This window comes from Rhinatrema bivittatum, chromosome 2 (assembly GCF_901001135.1).
Source record: "Rhinatrema bivittatum chromosome 2, aRhiBiv1.1, whole genome shotgun sequence".
Lineage (NCBI taxonomy): Eukaryota > Metazoa > Chordata > Amphibia > Gymnophiona > Rhinatrematidae > Rhinatrema > Rhinatrema bivittatum.
Genome location: NC_042616.1, coordinates 374,144,328 through 374,159,056, shown reverse-complemented (window position 1 = coordinate 374,159,056; position 14,729 = coordinate 374,144,328). Strand labels below are relative to the sequence as shown.

At 41.1% G+C, this 14,729-nt stretch overlaps 1 protein-coding gene across 1 annotated transcript in view; it reads right to left on the bottom strand.

The window, feature by feature from the left end:
- LOC115083294 (dynein heavy chain 5, axonemal-like) overlaps positions 1–14,729 on the bottom strand; it is a 1,259,434-nt gene that overhangs the window by 1,181,830 nt on the left and 62,875 nt on the right. Inside the window, exon 10 of the mRNA XM_029587102.1 lies at positions 4,895–5,014. Within this exon, the coding sequence (XP_029442962.1) occupies positions 4,895–5,014 (120 nt within the window). The remainder of the gene's footprint in view (positions 1–4,894; positions 5,015–14,729) is intronic.

Here is a 14,729-nt window from a genome sequence, read left to right as displayed (position 1 = left end):
CCATTCCCTTGTTATGCTCAGGCTTGTGGACCCTTGGGCCGACAAGGGGATGTTACACCTTGCGGAGGATCCGTAGGTTCTCTCGTCGGGTGGCGAGGCAGGACAGAGGAGGAGAGCAGCTGACTCTTGGCACTGAAGACAGAAGCTACTGTGGAGATGGACAAGGAGATGAGCAGATGAGCGATCTTCACAACTGGTGGTCTGCGGTCCCCCCGGGAGGAGCCCATAGAGACCCGACCGCTGGGACTTAGGTGGACCTAGAGAGGTCAGGGTATCGGTGCAAAGACCAACTGGAGCTTCGCCCTGGAAGCCCGCAGTCCCCCCAGGAGGAGCCCGTAGGGACCCGGGCCGCTGGGACTTAGGTGGGCCTTTGGAGATGGTGGTCTTGAAGGACTCCTAGGTCGAGTGCCGGAGGGTCGACGCTCACCAGTCCGAAGTCGTGTACCAGAGAATCACCGCTTGCCAATCCGAAGTCAGGAACCAGAGAATCACCGTAAGCCAATCCGAAGTCAGGAGCCAGAGAATCACCATAAGCCAATCCGAAGTCAGGAGCCAGGAAAACCAAGACGAAACAGGAACCAGAGTCCGAGCACAAGGAACTCACCGAAGCAAGCAGACTAGACAGCGTTGGAGGACGTTGCCAAGTCGAGGAATGAGCAGAGGAAGCCTCCTTAAATACTTCCTCTGCTCTGGATCATTGGAAGCAGGTGAGTATCATTAAAGGGATCAGGTCCCTTTAAATCCAGCAGGGGGGAGTGGCCTCGCACCTAAAGATGGTGGCGGCCATCTTGGATTTCCTCTGAGGAGGAAAGCCAGCAGAACTCCGCGAGGGAGGCGCAGGGACGGCTCCCCAGTGGGCGGCCAGACCGCGGACCATCCCCGTGGTGATGGGCACCGGCCCCGGGGAGCGTGTCAGGAGTTGCCACGGCGGGTCGCTGCCATGGTGGAGGTGGATGGCCACGGCCGCGGAACACAACATCCCTTCAATAATTCCTAACATTCTGTTTGCTTTTTTGATCACCACAGCACACTGAACTGACGATTTCAATGTATTATCCACTATGACGATTAGATCTCTTTCCTGGGTTCTAACTCCTAAGACAGAACCTAACATTGTGTAACTACAGCAAGGGTTATTTTTCCCTATATGCATCATTTGTACTTGTCTACGTTAAATTTCATCTGCCATTTGGAAGCCCAATTTTCCAGTCTTGCAAGGTCCTCCTGCAATTCATCACAATCTACTTGAGATTTAACTACTCTACATAATTTTGTGTCATCCGCAAATTTTATCAACCCACGCATCGTACCCCTTTTCAGATCATTTATAAATATATTAAAAAGTACTGGTCCAAGTACAGATCCCTGAGGCACTGCACTGTTTACTTTTTCCACTGTGAAAACTGACCATTTAATCCTACTCTCTGTTTCCTGTCTTTTAACCAGTTTATAATCCATAAAAGGACATCACCTCTTATCCCATGACTTTTTAGTTTTCTCAGAAGCCTCTCATGCAGGACTTTGTCGAACGCCTTCTGAAAATCCAAATACACCACATCTACAGATTCACTTTTGTCCACATGTTTATTCACCCCATCAAAAAAATGTAGATTTGTGAGGTAAGATTTCCCTTGGGTAAATCCATGTTGGCTGTGAGCCATCATACCATGTCTATCTAAATGTTTTGTGATTTTATTCTTTATAACAGTTTCCAATATTTTTCCCAGCACTGAAGACAGGCTCACCGGTCTATAGTATCCCTGGATCCCTTTTTATTACACTGACCATCTTCCAATCTTAGGTACATCGGATGATTTTAATGATAGGTTATAAATTAATTGAAATTGGTCTGAAATTTCATTTTTTAGTTCTTTCAGAACCCTGGGGTGTACATCATCGTCCAGGTGATTTACTTCTCTTCAGTTTGTCAATCAGGCCTACCATATCTTCAAGGTTCACCATGATTTGGTTCAGTTGATCTGAATCATTACCCATGAAAACCTTCTCTGGAAAGGGTATCTCTCCAATATCTTCTTCAGTGAACACCGAAGCAAAGAAATTGTTTAATCTTTCCGCAATGGCCTTATCTTCTCTAAGTGCCTCTTTAACCCCTTGATCATCCAACAGTCCAACCAACTCCCTCACAGGCTTTCTGCTTTGGATATATTTTTAAAAGTTTTTGCCTCTGTGGCCAACTTTTATCAAATTCTCTCTTAGCCCATCTTATCGATGTGCAGAATGCTTATGCTTTATCCTATTTTCTTCTGATGGATCCTTCTTCCAATATTTGAATGAAGATCTTTTGGCTAAAATAGCCTTCTTCACTTCACCTTTTCACCATGCTGGTAATTGTTCGGCCTTTCTTCCACGTTTCTTAATGCATGGAATACATCTGGACTGCGCTTCTAAGATGGTATTTTTTTTAACAATGTCCACACCTGTTGCACACTCTTAACTAGAGATGTGCAGTCGTTTATCACGAATTAGGCAATTACAACGAAATTGCCTAATTCGTAGTGGTTCGGGGGCCCCGAAACCAGAAAAGGATTTTCCCCGAACTTCGGGGAAACTTCGTTTTTCGGGTTTGCATGGGGAGAGAGGCATTTTTTTTTTTTAATTAAAAACCACCCCAAACATTTAAATTAATTATAATACAACCCCCCCCCCCCCTATCCCGATCCCTCCCCAAGACTTACGAACATCCCTGGTGGTCCAGCGGGGTCCCGGTGTCAGGAGCCTTGGGGGGGTCTCCTGACCCCCCCAAGGCTTGCCAATAATCCCTGGGGGTCCAGCGGGGGTCCGGGAGCGATTTCGTTGTCGGCTGCCAGTAATCAAAATGGCGCCGATAGCCTTTGCCCATACTATGTCACAGAGGCTTTCGGCGCCATTGATCAGCTCCTGTCACATGATAGGAGCACAAGATGGCGCCGATGGCCATGTGACAGGGGCTGACCAATGGCACCGGTAGCCCCTGTGACATGGTAGTTCAGAGGCTATTCGGCACCATTTTGAGGAGCACGGCTTGCAGTAGCACACCAGGCACGGAGGGCAAATGGAACCCGGGACCCCGCTGGACCACCAGGGATGTTCATAAGTCTTGGGGAGGGATCGGGATGGGGGGGGGAGTTTGTATGTATGTACAAAAATGATTTTAAATGCTTGGGGTGGTTTTTTTTTTAGCTTCGTTTCCCGTTTCGTTTTTTGGCCCGGTTTCGGGTTTCCTCGTTTCGTTTTTCAAAAAAACTAAACGAGAAAACCCGAATTTTACCACGAAGTATCCGAGTCAAAAAACGACCCGGTAGAAAAAAACGAAGCACATCTCTACTCTTAACATTTTTAGCTGTACCTTTCAGTTTTGTTTTTTTGTTTTTGGGGGTTTTTTTAACTATTTTTCTCATTTTATAAAAGTTTCCCTTTTGAAAGTTTAGTGCTAGAGCCGTGGATTTACTTAGTGTGTCGTCCCCCCCCCCCCCCCCCCCCCCCCCTGCCAGTCATTAATTAAAATGTGATCATATTATGAGCACTATTGCCAAGCGGTCCTACCACCATTACTGCTTTCATCAAATCCTGTGCTCCACTGAGAATTAGATCTAAAATTGCTCCCTCTCTTGTTGGTTCCTGAACCCATTCCTCCATAAAACTGTCATTTATTCCATCCAGGAACTTTATTTCTCTAGCATTTCCTGATGTTACATTTACCCATTCAATATTGGGTAAATGAAATATCCCATTATTAATGAACTACCAATTTGATTAGCTTTCCTAATTTCTCTTACCATTTCACTGTCCATCTCGTCATTTTAGCAAGGTAGACGGTAGTATACACACAAAGGATTTCTAACTATGAAGATTCAATTGTACATTTAGTCTCTTGCAGGATCTTTATCCTGTTGGATTCTATGTCATCCTGGACATAAAGTGCCACCCCGCTACCAAGCTGCTCCTCTTTATCATTGCGATATAATTTGTACCCAGGTATAGCACTGTCCCATTGGTTATCCTCCTTCCACAATGTCTCTGAGATGCCAATTAAGATGCCTGCCTTGCCTCATCCAGCCTTGTCTTCATATTTGCCTTGTCTCCATCCTCATTTTGATCTCCTTGTATTATCCTCAATTTTGGACTTTGACCATGCCTTGCTTACTGCTTGGACCTGACCTTCACCTTGGACTCTGACCACGCCTTGTCTGTCACCTGCTCCAATCTCTGGCCTGTCTCCAGTATCTCCTTTTCTGCTGCCTGCCCTGATTCTGGTGTGTTTCTGAACTCTCGCCTGTCTGACTGCCCTCAGGACCCAAGAGCTCAACCTGCGGGGAAGGTGGTAGTATAGGCAAAGCTCCAGCCTGTCCCACTCCAGGGTGCATTCGTCAGCTGTTGGCGTGGGTCTAGTAGGTTCACCTACTAGGCTGCACCAACTATGCCATTGCACTAAAGGCTCACAGTCACCATGCTCAATACAGATGGAAACAAGAGAGTCATTTCTGGAATCATTCCTTATAGACCATGGCTGTTCCAGATCCAGAAAAGAATGCAGTGATAATATAATCTCATGTTACAATGCTCCCCAAGAATAAGCAATAGCTTGACTTGATGCAGGAGAAAAGAACATTTTGGGTAACCTGTTCTGTTCTCTTGTCTTGGTACTTGTGCTGCACTTTCCAAATCTGTTTCATAACCAAAAGCTTTGTACATAAAAGAAAATAAAATTTGGAAGTAGTAATCATATACAGTTTGAATATTTGATGCTCCCATCTATAATACCAACAGCACCACCATCATCACCACTACCCCTCCCAAGCAAGACACAGTAGAATTTTCTGTGAAAAAATATGTACGCCTTCAGTGTCAGCTATGCTGAAGTTCCAGCTCAAACAGAGGTATAGGAAAGGCTTACCTGAATTCAAACTGTCGATCACTAGGGTTTTCTTTCAGCTTCTCCTTTACTCTGTGAAATGATTTTTGGTATTGTTCATTCAGATTGACACATTCCTGGAGCCTCTTCAGTAATTCTTTACTAAGGAAGGACAAAAAAACCCAAGAGAAATCAGGAAATTAGATATGTATGTTAGCCCACGAATATGGTACACACTTTGGTAGCCTCTGGATGGGCAAGACCCCCTTGTGGCTATGTTAACTGTGTTTAAAAAATGTTTCAAAGATCTCTTGTTGTAGTACTACTAAAAGACCATTGGATGGCATTTTATGAGTGAGTATGGTGTTTTAATGTGATGTTGAGGAAATAATGTGTATTTTACTTTACAAGTTTGGGGTTTTTTGATTAAGTAACCAAGGTGTGGCGGGAGCTATAAAAGTGGTAACTTTGGTAGATTTATACCCTTTGGTTCCTGCCCTTACCGTAGAAGTGTGGGTAATAGGGACCTCCTATATGTGACAGGCTGGAGTAGCCAGCCCATGGGCTGGTGGAGCCCAGGAACCCTCCCATGTAAGAGTGGGGGCATATAGGAGCTCTTCTCCTCAAGAGGAGAGGCCATAGTTGTGGATGGATTTCTTCCTACTCCCAAGGAACTAATCAAGAGCTGAAAAAAAGAAGAAGTCACTCCTCCCTCTGAGGAAGTGGGCTATGATTTCAGAAGCTGAGGAGAGACCACTATGAGGAGTGCCCCAGAGTGTCCCTTGAATGCAGTGGTCCAGGAAGCCTACACATGGAGAAAGGTGGCATGGAATCCAGATGTGAATGTCTTTGACCAGCAGATGAGTGAGTATATCTTGTAAGCTGAAGTTGCATTTCCTCCCTTTTGGATATGAATTTTGATATGGGTAAACTGATAAAGGAAAGCCCCATTCCTTAACAAAGACTTGGGATATGAGGTACATCTAAGAACTTCAGACTAACCCTGATTTTGGTCCATAGTAAAAGTAGTTATGTGAACACAGGAGATGAAGGTAAAGGAATGTAATGATTTATGTTCCCAGAATGTAGTGATTTCATTGTATAGTTCTGACTGTGGAAGCCCAGTAGTCTCTGAGTTTATTCAGTTATTGACTATGCAACCTGCTTCACATCCATGTAAATAATTGCTGGCTGCTTCATCCAGAAAAATAAAGTTAACTGTTTGGACATTTGAAACATGGTATTATTCACCTTTATTGAGCCAGCATTGGGGTGAGAATTGGGATCAGAGTTCATGGAGGGGACTTAAAGGAGTCCTCCCTGTCCAGTCAGGTAGAACAGAGAAGTTAATGGATACTCATGCTGTCATTATACTGATCCACTTCACTATCTACAAGACCATTTTGAAGAACCCAACAAATACATTTGGAAAGGAGGACCCTTATCCAATAAGGAAACTCTATCCATCATTTTATGTATCCTGTAAAGGGTTACAATAAAATTATGAGTAAAAAGAAAACTGAAAAAGAAGTTGGGAAAATAATACCTTTACAAGGCTAACAAATGCTTTAAAAAAAAGTGAGCTTTCAGGACTACAAAGGTCTGTAAATTGCCTCAGGAAGGAACCTTACTGACACTGTACTTGCTGCAGTCAAAGACAGGTGAGATGATGAACAAGGAGAAATATGGAGGATGGTAGAAGAAGAGGAACATGAAGATGATGGATATTAGGAAGAGGAAGTTGGTGGGTGAGAGGCAATAATAAAGTGGTGACACAATGGATAAACAAGAGAACTGAACAAGTGATGGAGAGAAGGATGAGAGAGAGGAGAGATGGAAAAAAGTGAGAAGAAAGAGAGGAGATGGACAGAGATATAGGAGAGAGGATAGAATGAGTGGGAGAGAGAGAGATTATTAGGCTCAAAAACAGGAGAGTACTCCCACTTTTCTTTCTACTTCAACCCCAACATAACTCATAACAATATTAACTGACTTTTTCAACTAATATGAACTGTACTTTGAATAAAATGGAAGTTGTTTATTTGTAACAGGTGTTCTCCAAGGACAGCAGAATGTAACTCCTCACTAGTGGAGTGACCTCATCCAATGCAGCCCAGTGAAGAAAGTTTACTCAAAGATTGTAGAAGCTTTTGGCTTGCTTGATTGAACATGTGCAGCACAACCCCCTTCACTATGTTGCATGGGCTAACCTCAGTTATTTCATTGCTATATATATATATACATATCTATATCTATATATCTATATATATCTATATCTATATACATATATATATATGAAGAACCATCTCCAAGAGATGCTCTCCTTGGAGAATAGCTGTTACAGATAAGCAACTTTTGCTTTCTCCGAGGAAAAGGAAGATTTATTTATTGATTTATTTATTTGCAGCAATTTATAACCTGTCCAATTACTAGACCACTGTTCTGGGTGGTTTACAGCATCACATAATAATACAACCTTTGAACAGAATTTTTAAAATATACCATGCACTCACAGCACATTCGTATAATATTTAAACATAACTCAAAGGCCTTGTGATACAAATAAGCCTTTACCTGTTTGCGAAAAGCACAAAAATCTTGCAGCCGTTTAATTTTCTCAGGAAGACCATTCCACAGACGCGGGGCTACGCTAAAGAAAGCCCTATTTCTCATCTCCAGCAACCTCATCTTAGCAACTCTAGCAATTCAAAGCAGAATTCTGAGACCGTAAGGGTCTAATTAGGAGAGTACCTAGCTACCACCTTCTTAAGATAATCCTGGCCTTCCCCCTGCAGGGGACTACCTTACACCGTGGAAAAACTTTTATTAGAAATGCCCGACTCAAAGTACAAGCTGAGTTTCGCCAAAAGGCTGCATCAGGGGCTAAAACAATCAAGAACAATAAATATTACCAAAATCGGTTCAGTGCGATTTGTCAATACAATATTGCTTTATTTGCCGGGTAGTTTTAATTACTTATTTTTATGGCCATTTATGTCTGCAATTTTAATACATACATTTAATGTTATCATTTAGATAGAAGAATTTATGAGTGAACTGATATTGAACTTACTGTTATAGTTTGATTGCTGTTTTCATAATCTTCAGTTTTAGATGTGTTTATTATGTCTCTTTTAAATGAATATTATTTATAGTCCTAATGTGAGATTTGATATGCATAAGGTTTCTCTTAATACTATTTATTGATATATTAGTGTATATGTGACTTTTTTTCATTTATGTTTTCTAATGATCATTTTTATTAACAGCTTTATTTTTTAGCTTTACTGCAACAGCTAATGTTCAGATTGATATACTGATATATGTAGCTGTGAGTATACGGTTACAGCATAAAGGTAATGATTTCAGTTTTTTTAAAAAATAATGTTTGTTTTAAATATTAGTAGTTTTAAATAGAGTGAATGGGTCACGTTGCACATCAACGATTTAAATATGTATGTTATACATGAATATTATGATTGTAGACTATTTTGGCAGAGGGACATAGAGATAAGCAATTATCTACTTTTTAGCAGATTGTTTAAAACTTCTTAGCAGATTGTTTAATAATTTTTATTATAGAGCATGGTTGTGGTAATATTTATTGTTCTTGATTGTTTTAGCCCCTGATGCAGCCTTTTGGCGAAACTCAGCTTGTACTTTGAGTCGGGCATTTCTAATAAAAGTTTTTCCACGGTGTAAGGTAGTCCCCTTTGTTTTTTGCCTTGGCTACGTGGGACCACCTTCCGGTTTGTTTCATTGAACCTTCCCCCTGCAGGGACCTAAAAGTCAAGGAAAGTATTTTAAATTTAATTCTCTGTTCTGGGAAGCAAACCAATTTGGCAGTGCAATAATAATGGGAGATTTCAATTATCCCAATATTGACTGGGTAAATGTAACATCAGGACTTGCTAGAGACATAAAGTTCCTGGATGTAATAAATGATTGCTTCATGGAGCAATTGGTTCAAGAACCAACAAGACAGGGAGCTATTTTAGATATAATTCTTAGTGGAATGCAAGATTTGGTGAGAGAAGTAACGGTGGTGGGGCCACTTGGCAACAGTGATCATAACGTGATCAAATTTAAACTAATAACTGGAAGGGAGACAATAAGTAAATCTGCAGCTCTAACACTAAATTTTAAAAAGGGAAACTTTGATAAAATGAGGAAAATAGTTAGAAAAAAACTGAAAGGTGCAGCTGCAAAGGTTAAAAGTGTTCAACAGGCTTGGACATTGTTTAAAAATACAATCCTAGAGGCGCAGTCCATATGTATTCCGCGCATTAAGAAAGGTGGAAAGAAGGCAAAACGATTACCATCATGGTTAAAAGGTGAGGTGAAAGAGGCTATTTTAGCCAAAAAAAATCCTTCAAAAATTGGAAGAAGGATCCATCTGAAGAAAATAGGATAAAACATAAGCATTGTCAAGGTAAGTGTAAAACATTGATAAGACAGGCGAAGAGAGAATTTAAAATGAAGTTGGCCATAGAGGCAAAAACTCATAATAAAAACTTGTTTAAATATATCCAAAGCAAGAAACCTGTGAGGGAGTTGGTTGGACCATTAGATGACAGAGGGGTTAAAGGGGCTCTTAGGGAAGATAAGGCCATTGCAGAAAGACTAAATGAATTCTTTGCCTCCGTGTTTACTAATGAGGATGTTGGGGAGATACCAGTTCCGGAGATGGTTTTCAGGGGTGATGAGTCAGACGAACTGAATGAAATCACTGTGAACCTGGAAGATGTAGTAGGCCAGATTGACAAACTAAAGAGTAGAAAATCACCTGGACCAGATGGTATGCATCCTAGAGTTCTGAAGGAACTCAAAAATGAAATTTCTGATCTATTAGTTAAAATTTGTAACCTATCATTAAAATCATCCATTGTACCTGAAGACTTGAGGGTGGCCAATGTAACCCCAATATTTAAAAAAGGCTCCAGTGGCGATCCGGGTAACTATAGACCAGTGAGCCTGACTTCCATGCCGGGAAAAATAGTACAAACTATTCTCAAGATCAAAATCATAGAGCATATAGAAAGACATGATTTAATGGGACACAGTCAACATGGATTTACCCAAGGGAAGTCTTGCCTAACAAATCTGCTTCATTTTTTTGAAGGGGTTAAAATAAACATGTGGATAAAGGTGAACCGGTAGATGTAGTGTATTTGGATTTTCAGAAGGCGTTTGACAAAGTCCCTCATGAGAGGCTTCTATGAAAACTAAAAAGTCATGGGATAGGAGGCGATGTCCTTTCGTGGATTACAAACTGGTTAAAAGACAGAAAACAGAGAGTAGGATTAAATGGTCAATTTTCTCAGTGGAAAAGGGTAAACAGTGGAGTGCCTCAGGGATATGTACTTGGACCGGTGCTTTTCAATATATATATAAATGATCTGGAAAGGAATACGACGAGTGAAAAATAACCCTTGCTGTAGTTACATGATGTTAGGTTCCATATTAGGAGCTACCACACAGGAAAAAGATCTAGGCATCATAGTGGATAATAATTTAAAATTGTTGGCTCAGTGTGCTGCAGCAGTCAAAAAAGCAAATAGAATGTTAAGAATTATTAGGAAGGGAATGGTTAATAGAACATAAAATGTCATAATGCCTCTGTATTGCTCCATGGTGAGACCGCACCTTGAATACTGTGTACAATTCTGGTCATCGCAATTCAAAAAAGATATAGTTGCGATGGAGAAGGTAGAGAGAAGGCAACCAAAATGATAAAGGGGATGGAACAGCTCCCCTATGAGGAAAGGCTGAAGAGGTTAGGGCTGTTCAGCTTGGAGAAGAGACAGCTGAGGGGGGATATGATAGAGGTCTTTAAGATCATGAGAGGTCTTGAACGAGTAGATGTGACTCGGTTATTTACACTTTCGAATAATAGAAGGACTAGGGGGCATTCCATGAAGTTAGCAAGTAGCACATTTAAGACTAATCGGAGAAAATTCTTTTTCACTCAACGCACAATAAAGCTCTGGAATTTGTTGCCAGAGGATGTGGTTAGTGCAGTTAGTGTAGCTGGGTTCAAAAAAGGTTTGGATAAGTTCTTGGAGGAGAAGTCCATTAATGGCTATTAATCAATTTTACTTAGGGAATAGCCACTGCTATTAATTGCATTAGTAGCATAAGAACATAAGAACATAAGAAAATGCCATACTGGGTCAGACCAAGGGTCCATCAAGCCCAGCATCCTGTTTCCAACAATGGCCAATCCAGGCCATAAGAACCTGGCAAGTACCCAAAAGCTAAGTCTATTCCATGTTACCATTGCTAATGGCAGTGGCTATTCTCTAAGTGAACTTAATAGCAGGTAATGGACTTCTCCTCCAAGAACTTATCCAATCCTTTTTTAAACACAGCTATACTAACTGCACTAACCACATCCTCTGGCAACAAATTCCAGAGTTTAATTGTGCATTGAGTAAAAAAGAACTTTCTCCGATTAGTTTTAAATGTGCCCCATGCTAACTTCATGGAGTGCCCCCTAGTCTTTCTATTATCCGAAAGAGTAAATAACCGATTCACATCTACCCGTTCTAGACCTCTCATAATTTTAAACATCTCTATCATATCCCCCCCTCAGCCGTCTCTTCTCCAAGCTGAACAGTCCTAACCTCTTTAGTCTTTCCTCATAGGGGAGCTGTTCCATTCCCCTTATCATTTTGGTAGCCCTTCTCTGTACCTTCTCCATTGCAATTATATCTTTTTTGAGATGCGGCGACCAGAATTGTACATAGTATTCAAGGTGCGGTCTCACCATGGAGCAATACAGAGGCATTATGACATTTTCCGTTTTATTCACCATTCCCTTTCTAATAATTCCCAACATTCTGTTTGCTTTTTTAACTGCCGCAGCACACTGAACCGACGATTTCAATGTGCTATCCACTATGACGCCTAGATCTCTTTCTTGGGTTGTAGCACCTAATATGGAACCCAACATTGTGTAATTATAGCATGGGTTATTTTTCCCTATATGCATCACCTTGCACTTATCCACATTAAATTTCATCTGCCATTTGGATGCCCATTTCCAGTCTCACAAGGTCTTCCTGCAATTTATTACAATCTGCTCGTGATTTAACTACTCTGAACAATTTTGTGTCATCTCACTTGTCGTATTTCCTTCCAGATCATTTATAAATATATTGAAAAGTAAGGGTCCCAATACAGATCCCTGAGGCACTCCACTGTCCACTCCCTTCCACTGAGAAAATTGTCCATTTAATCCTACTCTCTGTTTCCTGTCTTTTAGCCAGTTTGCAATCCACGAAAAGACATCGCCACCTATCCCATGGGATCTTCATAGTGTTTGGGTAATTGCCAAGTTCTTGTGGCCTGGTTTTGGCCTCTGTTGGAAACAGGATGCTGGGCTTGATGGACCCTTGGTCTGACCCAGCATGGCAATTTCTTATGTTCTTATGTTCTTAAGATAGGCTGACCAATTCTACAATTGCATCAGGAGTCCCTATCCAAATAATAGTGAGATATAAATGTGTGGCAAAAACTATATGTTGCGGCTTTCCAAATCTTTCCAGGGAGGCCAATCTAAGGTGAGCCACTGATGCTTACCATGGATCTAACATTATTATCCTTGACATGCCCTGTGAAATTCAGGGATGGCTGGACATAACAAAAAGAGATGCAATCTGCTAGTCAATTGGAAAGAGTGTGCTTGGCAATGGCAGTTCCAGGTTTGTGGGGGTCAAATGAAACAAAAAGCTGGGTGGACTTCCTAAGGACTTCAAGCCCACTCCAGATAGAAGGCCAAGGCTCTTTTGGAATCCAAACTGTGCAAAGCTTGTTTACCTTTGTGGATATGTCACCTGGGAAAGATTGTTGGAAGGACGATTGACTGGTTATGGTGGAAGTCCAATATTACCTTGGTCAGGATACGAGAGCAGAACCACCCTGTAGTATAAGCTATAAGATATATAAGTCACTAGGGCCTAGAACTCACTGACTCTGCATATCAAAGTGACTGCCACAAAAAAAATGACTTTCTTGGTCAGGTACTTCAGTTCAAAGGAGTTTAGTGGCTCAAAGGGAGCGTTCATCAACTGGATTAATACTACATTGAGGTCTGAAGAAGACACAGCGGGAGGCCTGATAGAAGGCTTCAATTGAAGCAACAACCACATATATTGAACAACTAAAGACTGTAAAGAGATGGGTTTACCTTTTACATGGTAGTGATAAGTGACAATTGCACTGAGGTAAACCCCAACTGAGTTAGATTTCAGACCAGGCTCTGAAAGAAGTAGAAGTTAGATGATCGAGGGGTTAAAGGGGCACTTAGAGAAGATAAGGCCATCGCAGAAAGATTAAACAATTTCTTTGCTTCAGTGTTTATTAAAGAGGATGTTGGAGAGATACCCATACCAGAGGAGGTTTTCATGGGTAATCATTCAGATGGACTGAACCAAATCACAGTGCACCTAGAAGATGTGCTAGGCCTGATTGACAAACTGAAGAGCAGTAAAACACCTGGACCGGATGGTATACACCCCAGGGTTCTGAAGGAACTAAAATATGAAATTTCAGACCTATTAGTAAAACTTTGTACCTATCATTAAAACCATCCATTGTACTGAAGCCTGGAAAGTGGCCAATGTAACCCCAATATTTAAAAAGGGCTCCAGGGGTGATCCGGGAAACTACAGACCGGTTAGCCTGACTTTAGTGCCAGGAAAAATAGTGGAAAGTGTTCTAAATATCAAAATCACAGAACATATAGAAAGACATGGTATAATGGAACAAAGTCAGCATGGCTTTACCCAAGGCAAGTCTTGCCTCACAAATCTGCTTCACTTTTTTGAAGGAGTTAATAGACATGTAGATAAAGGTGAACCGGCAGATGTAGTGTATTTGGATTTTCAGAAGGCGTTTGACAAAGTTCCTCTTGAGAGGCTTCTAGGAAAAGTAAAAAGTCATGGGATAGGTGGTGATGTCCTTTCATGGATTAAAAACTGGCTAAATGACAGGAAACAGAGAGTAGGATTAAATGGACAATTTTCTCAGTGGAAGGGAGTGGGCAGTGGAGTGCCTCAGGGATCTGTATTGGGACCCGTACTTTTCAACATAGTTAAAATTATCTGGAAAGAAATATGACAAGTGAGGTAATCAAATTTGCAGATGATACAAAATTGTTCAGAGTAGTTAAATCACAAGCAGATTGTGATACATTGCAGGAAGACATTGTGAGACTGGAAAATTGGGCATCCAAATGGCAGATGAAATTTAAAATGGATAAGTGCAAGGTGATGCATATAAAAAAAAATAACGCATGCTATAGTTACACAATATTAGGTTCCATATTAGGAGCAAATACCCAAGAAACAGATCTAGGCGTGATAGTGGATATCACATTGAAATAGTAAGTTCAGTGTGCTGCGGCAGTCAAATAAGCAAACAGAATTTTGGGAATTATTAGAAAGGGAATGGTGAATAAAACGGAAAATGTCATAATGCCTCTGTATCGCTCCATGGTGAGACCACACCTTGAATACTGTGTACAATTCTGGTCATCGCATCTCAAAAATGATATAGTTGCGATGGAGAAGGTACAGAGAAGGGCAACCAAAATGATAAAGGGATTGGAACAGCTCCCTATGAGGAAAGGCTAAAGAGGTTATGACTTTCCAGCTTGGAGAAGAGACGGTGGTGTTTAAAATCAGAAGTCTAGAATGGGTAAATGTAAATCGGTTTTTTACTCTTTCGGATAATAGAAAGACTAGGGGGCACTCATGAAGTTAGCATGTGGCACATTTAAAACTAATCGGAGAAAGTTCTTTTTCACTCAACACACAATTAAACTCTAGAATTTGTTGCCAGAGGATGTGGTTAGTGCAGTTAGTGTAGCTGT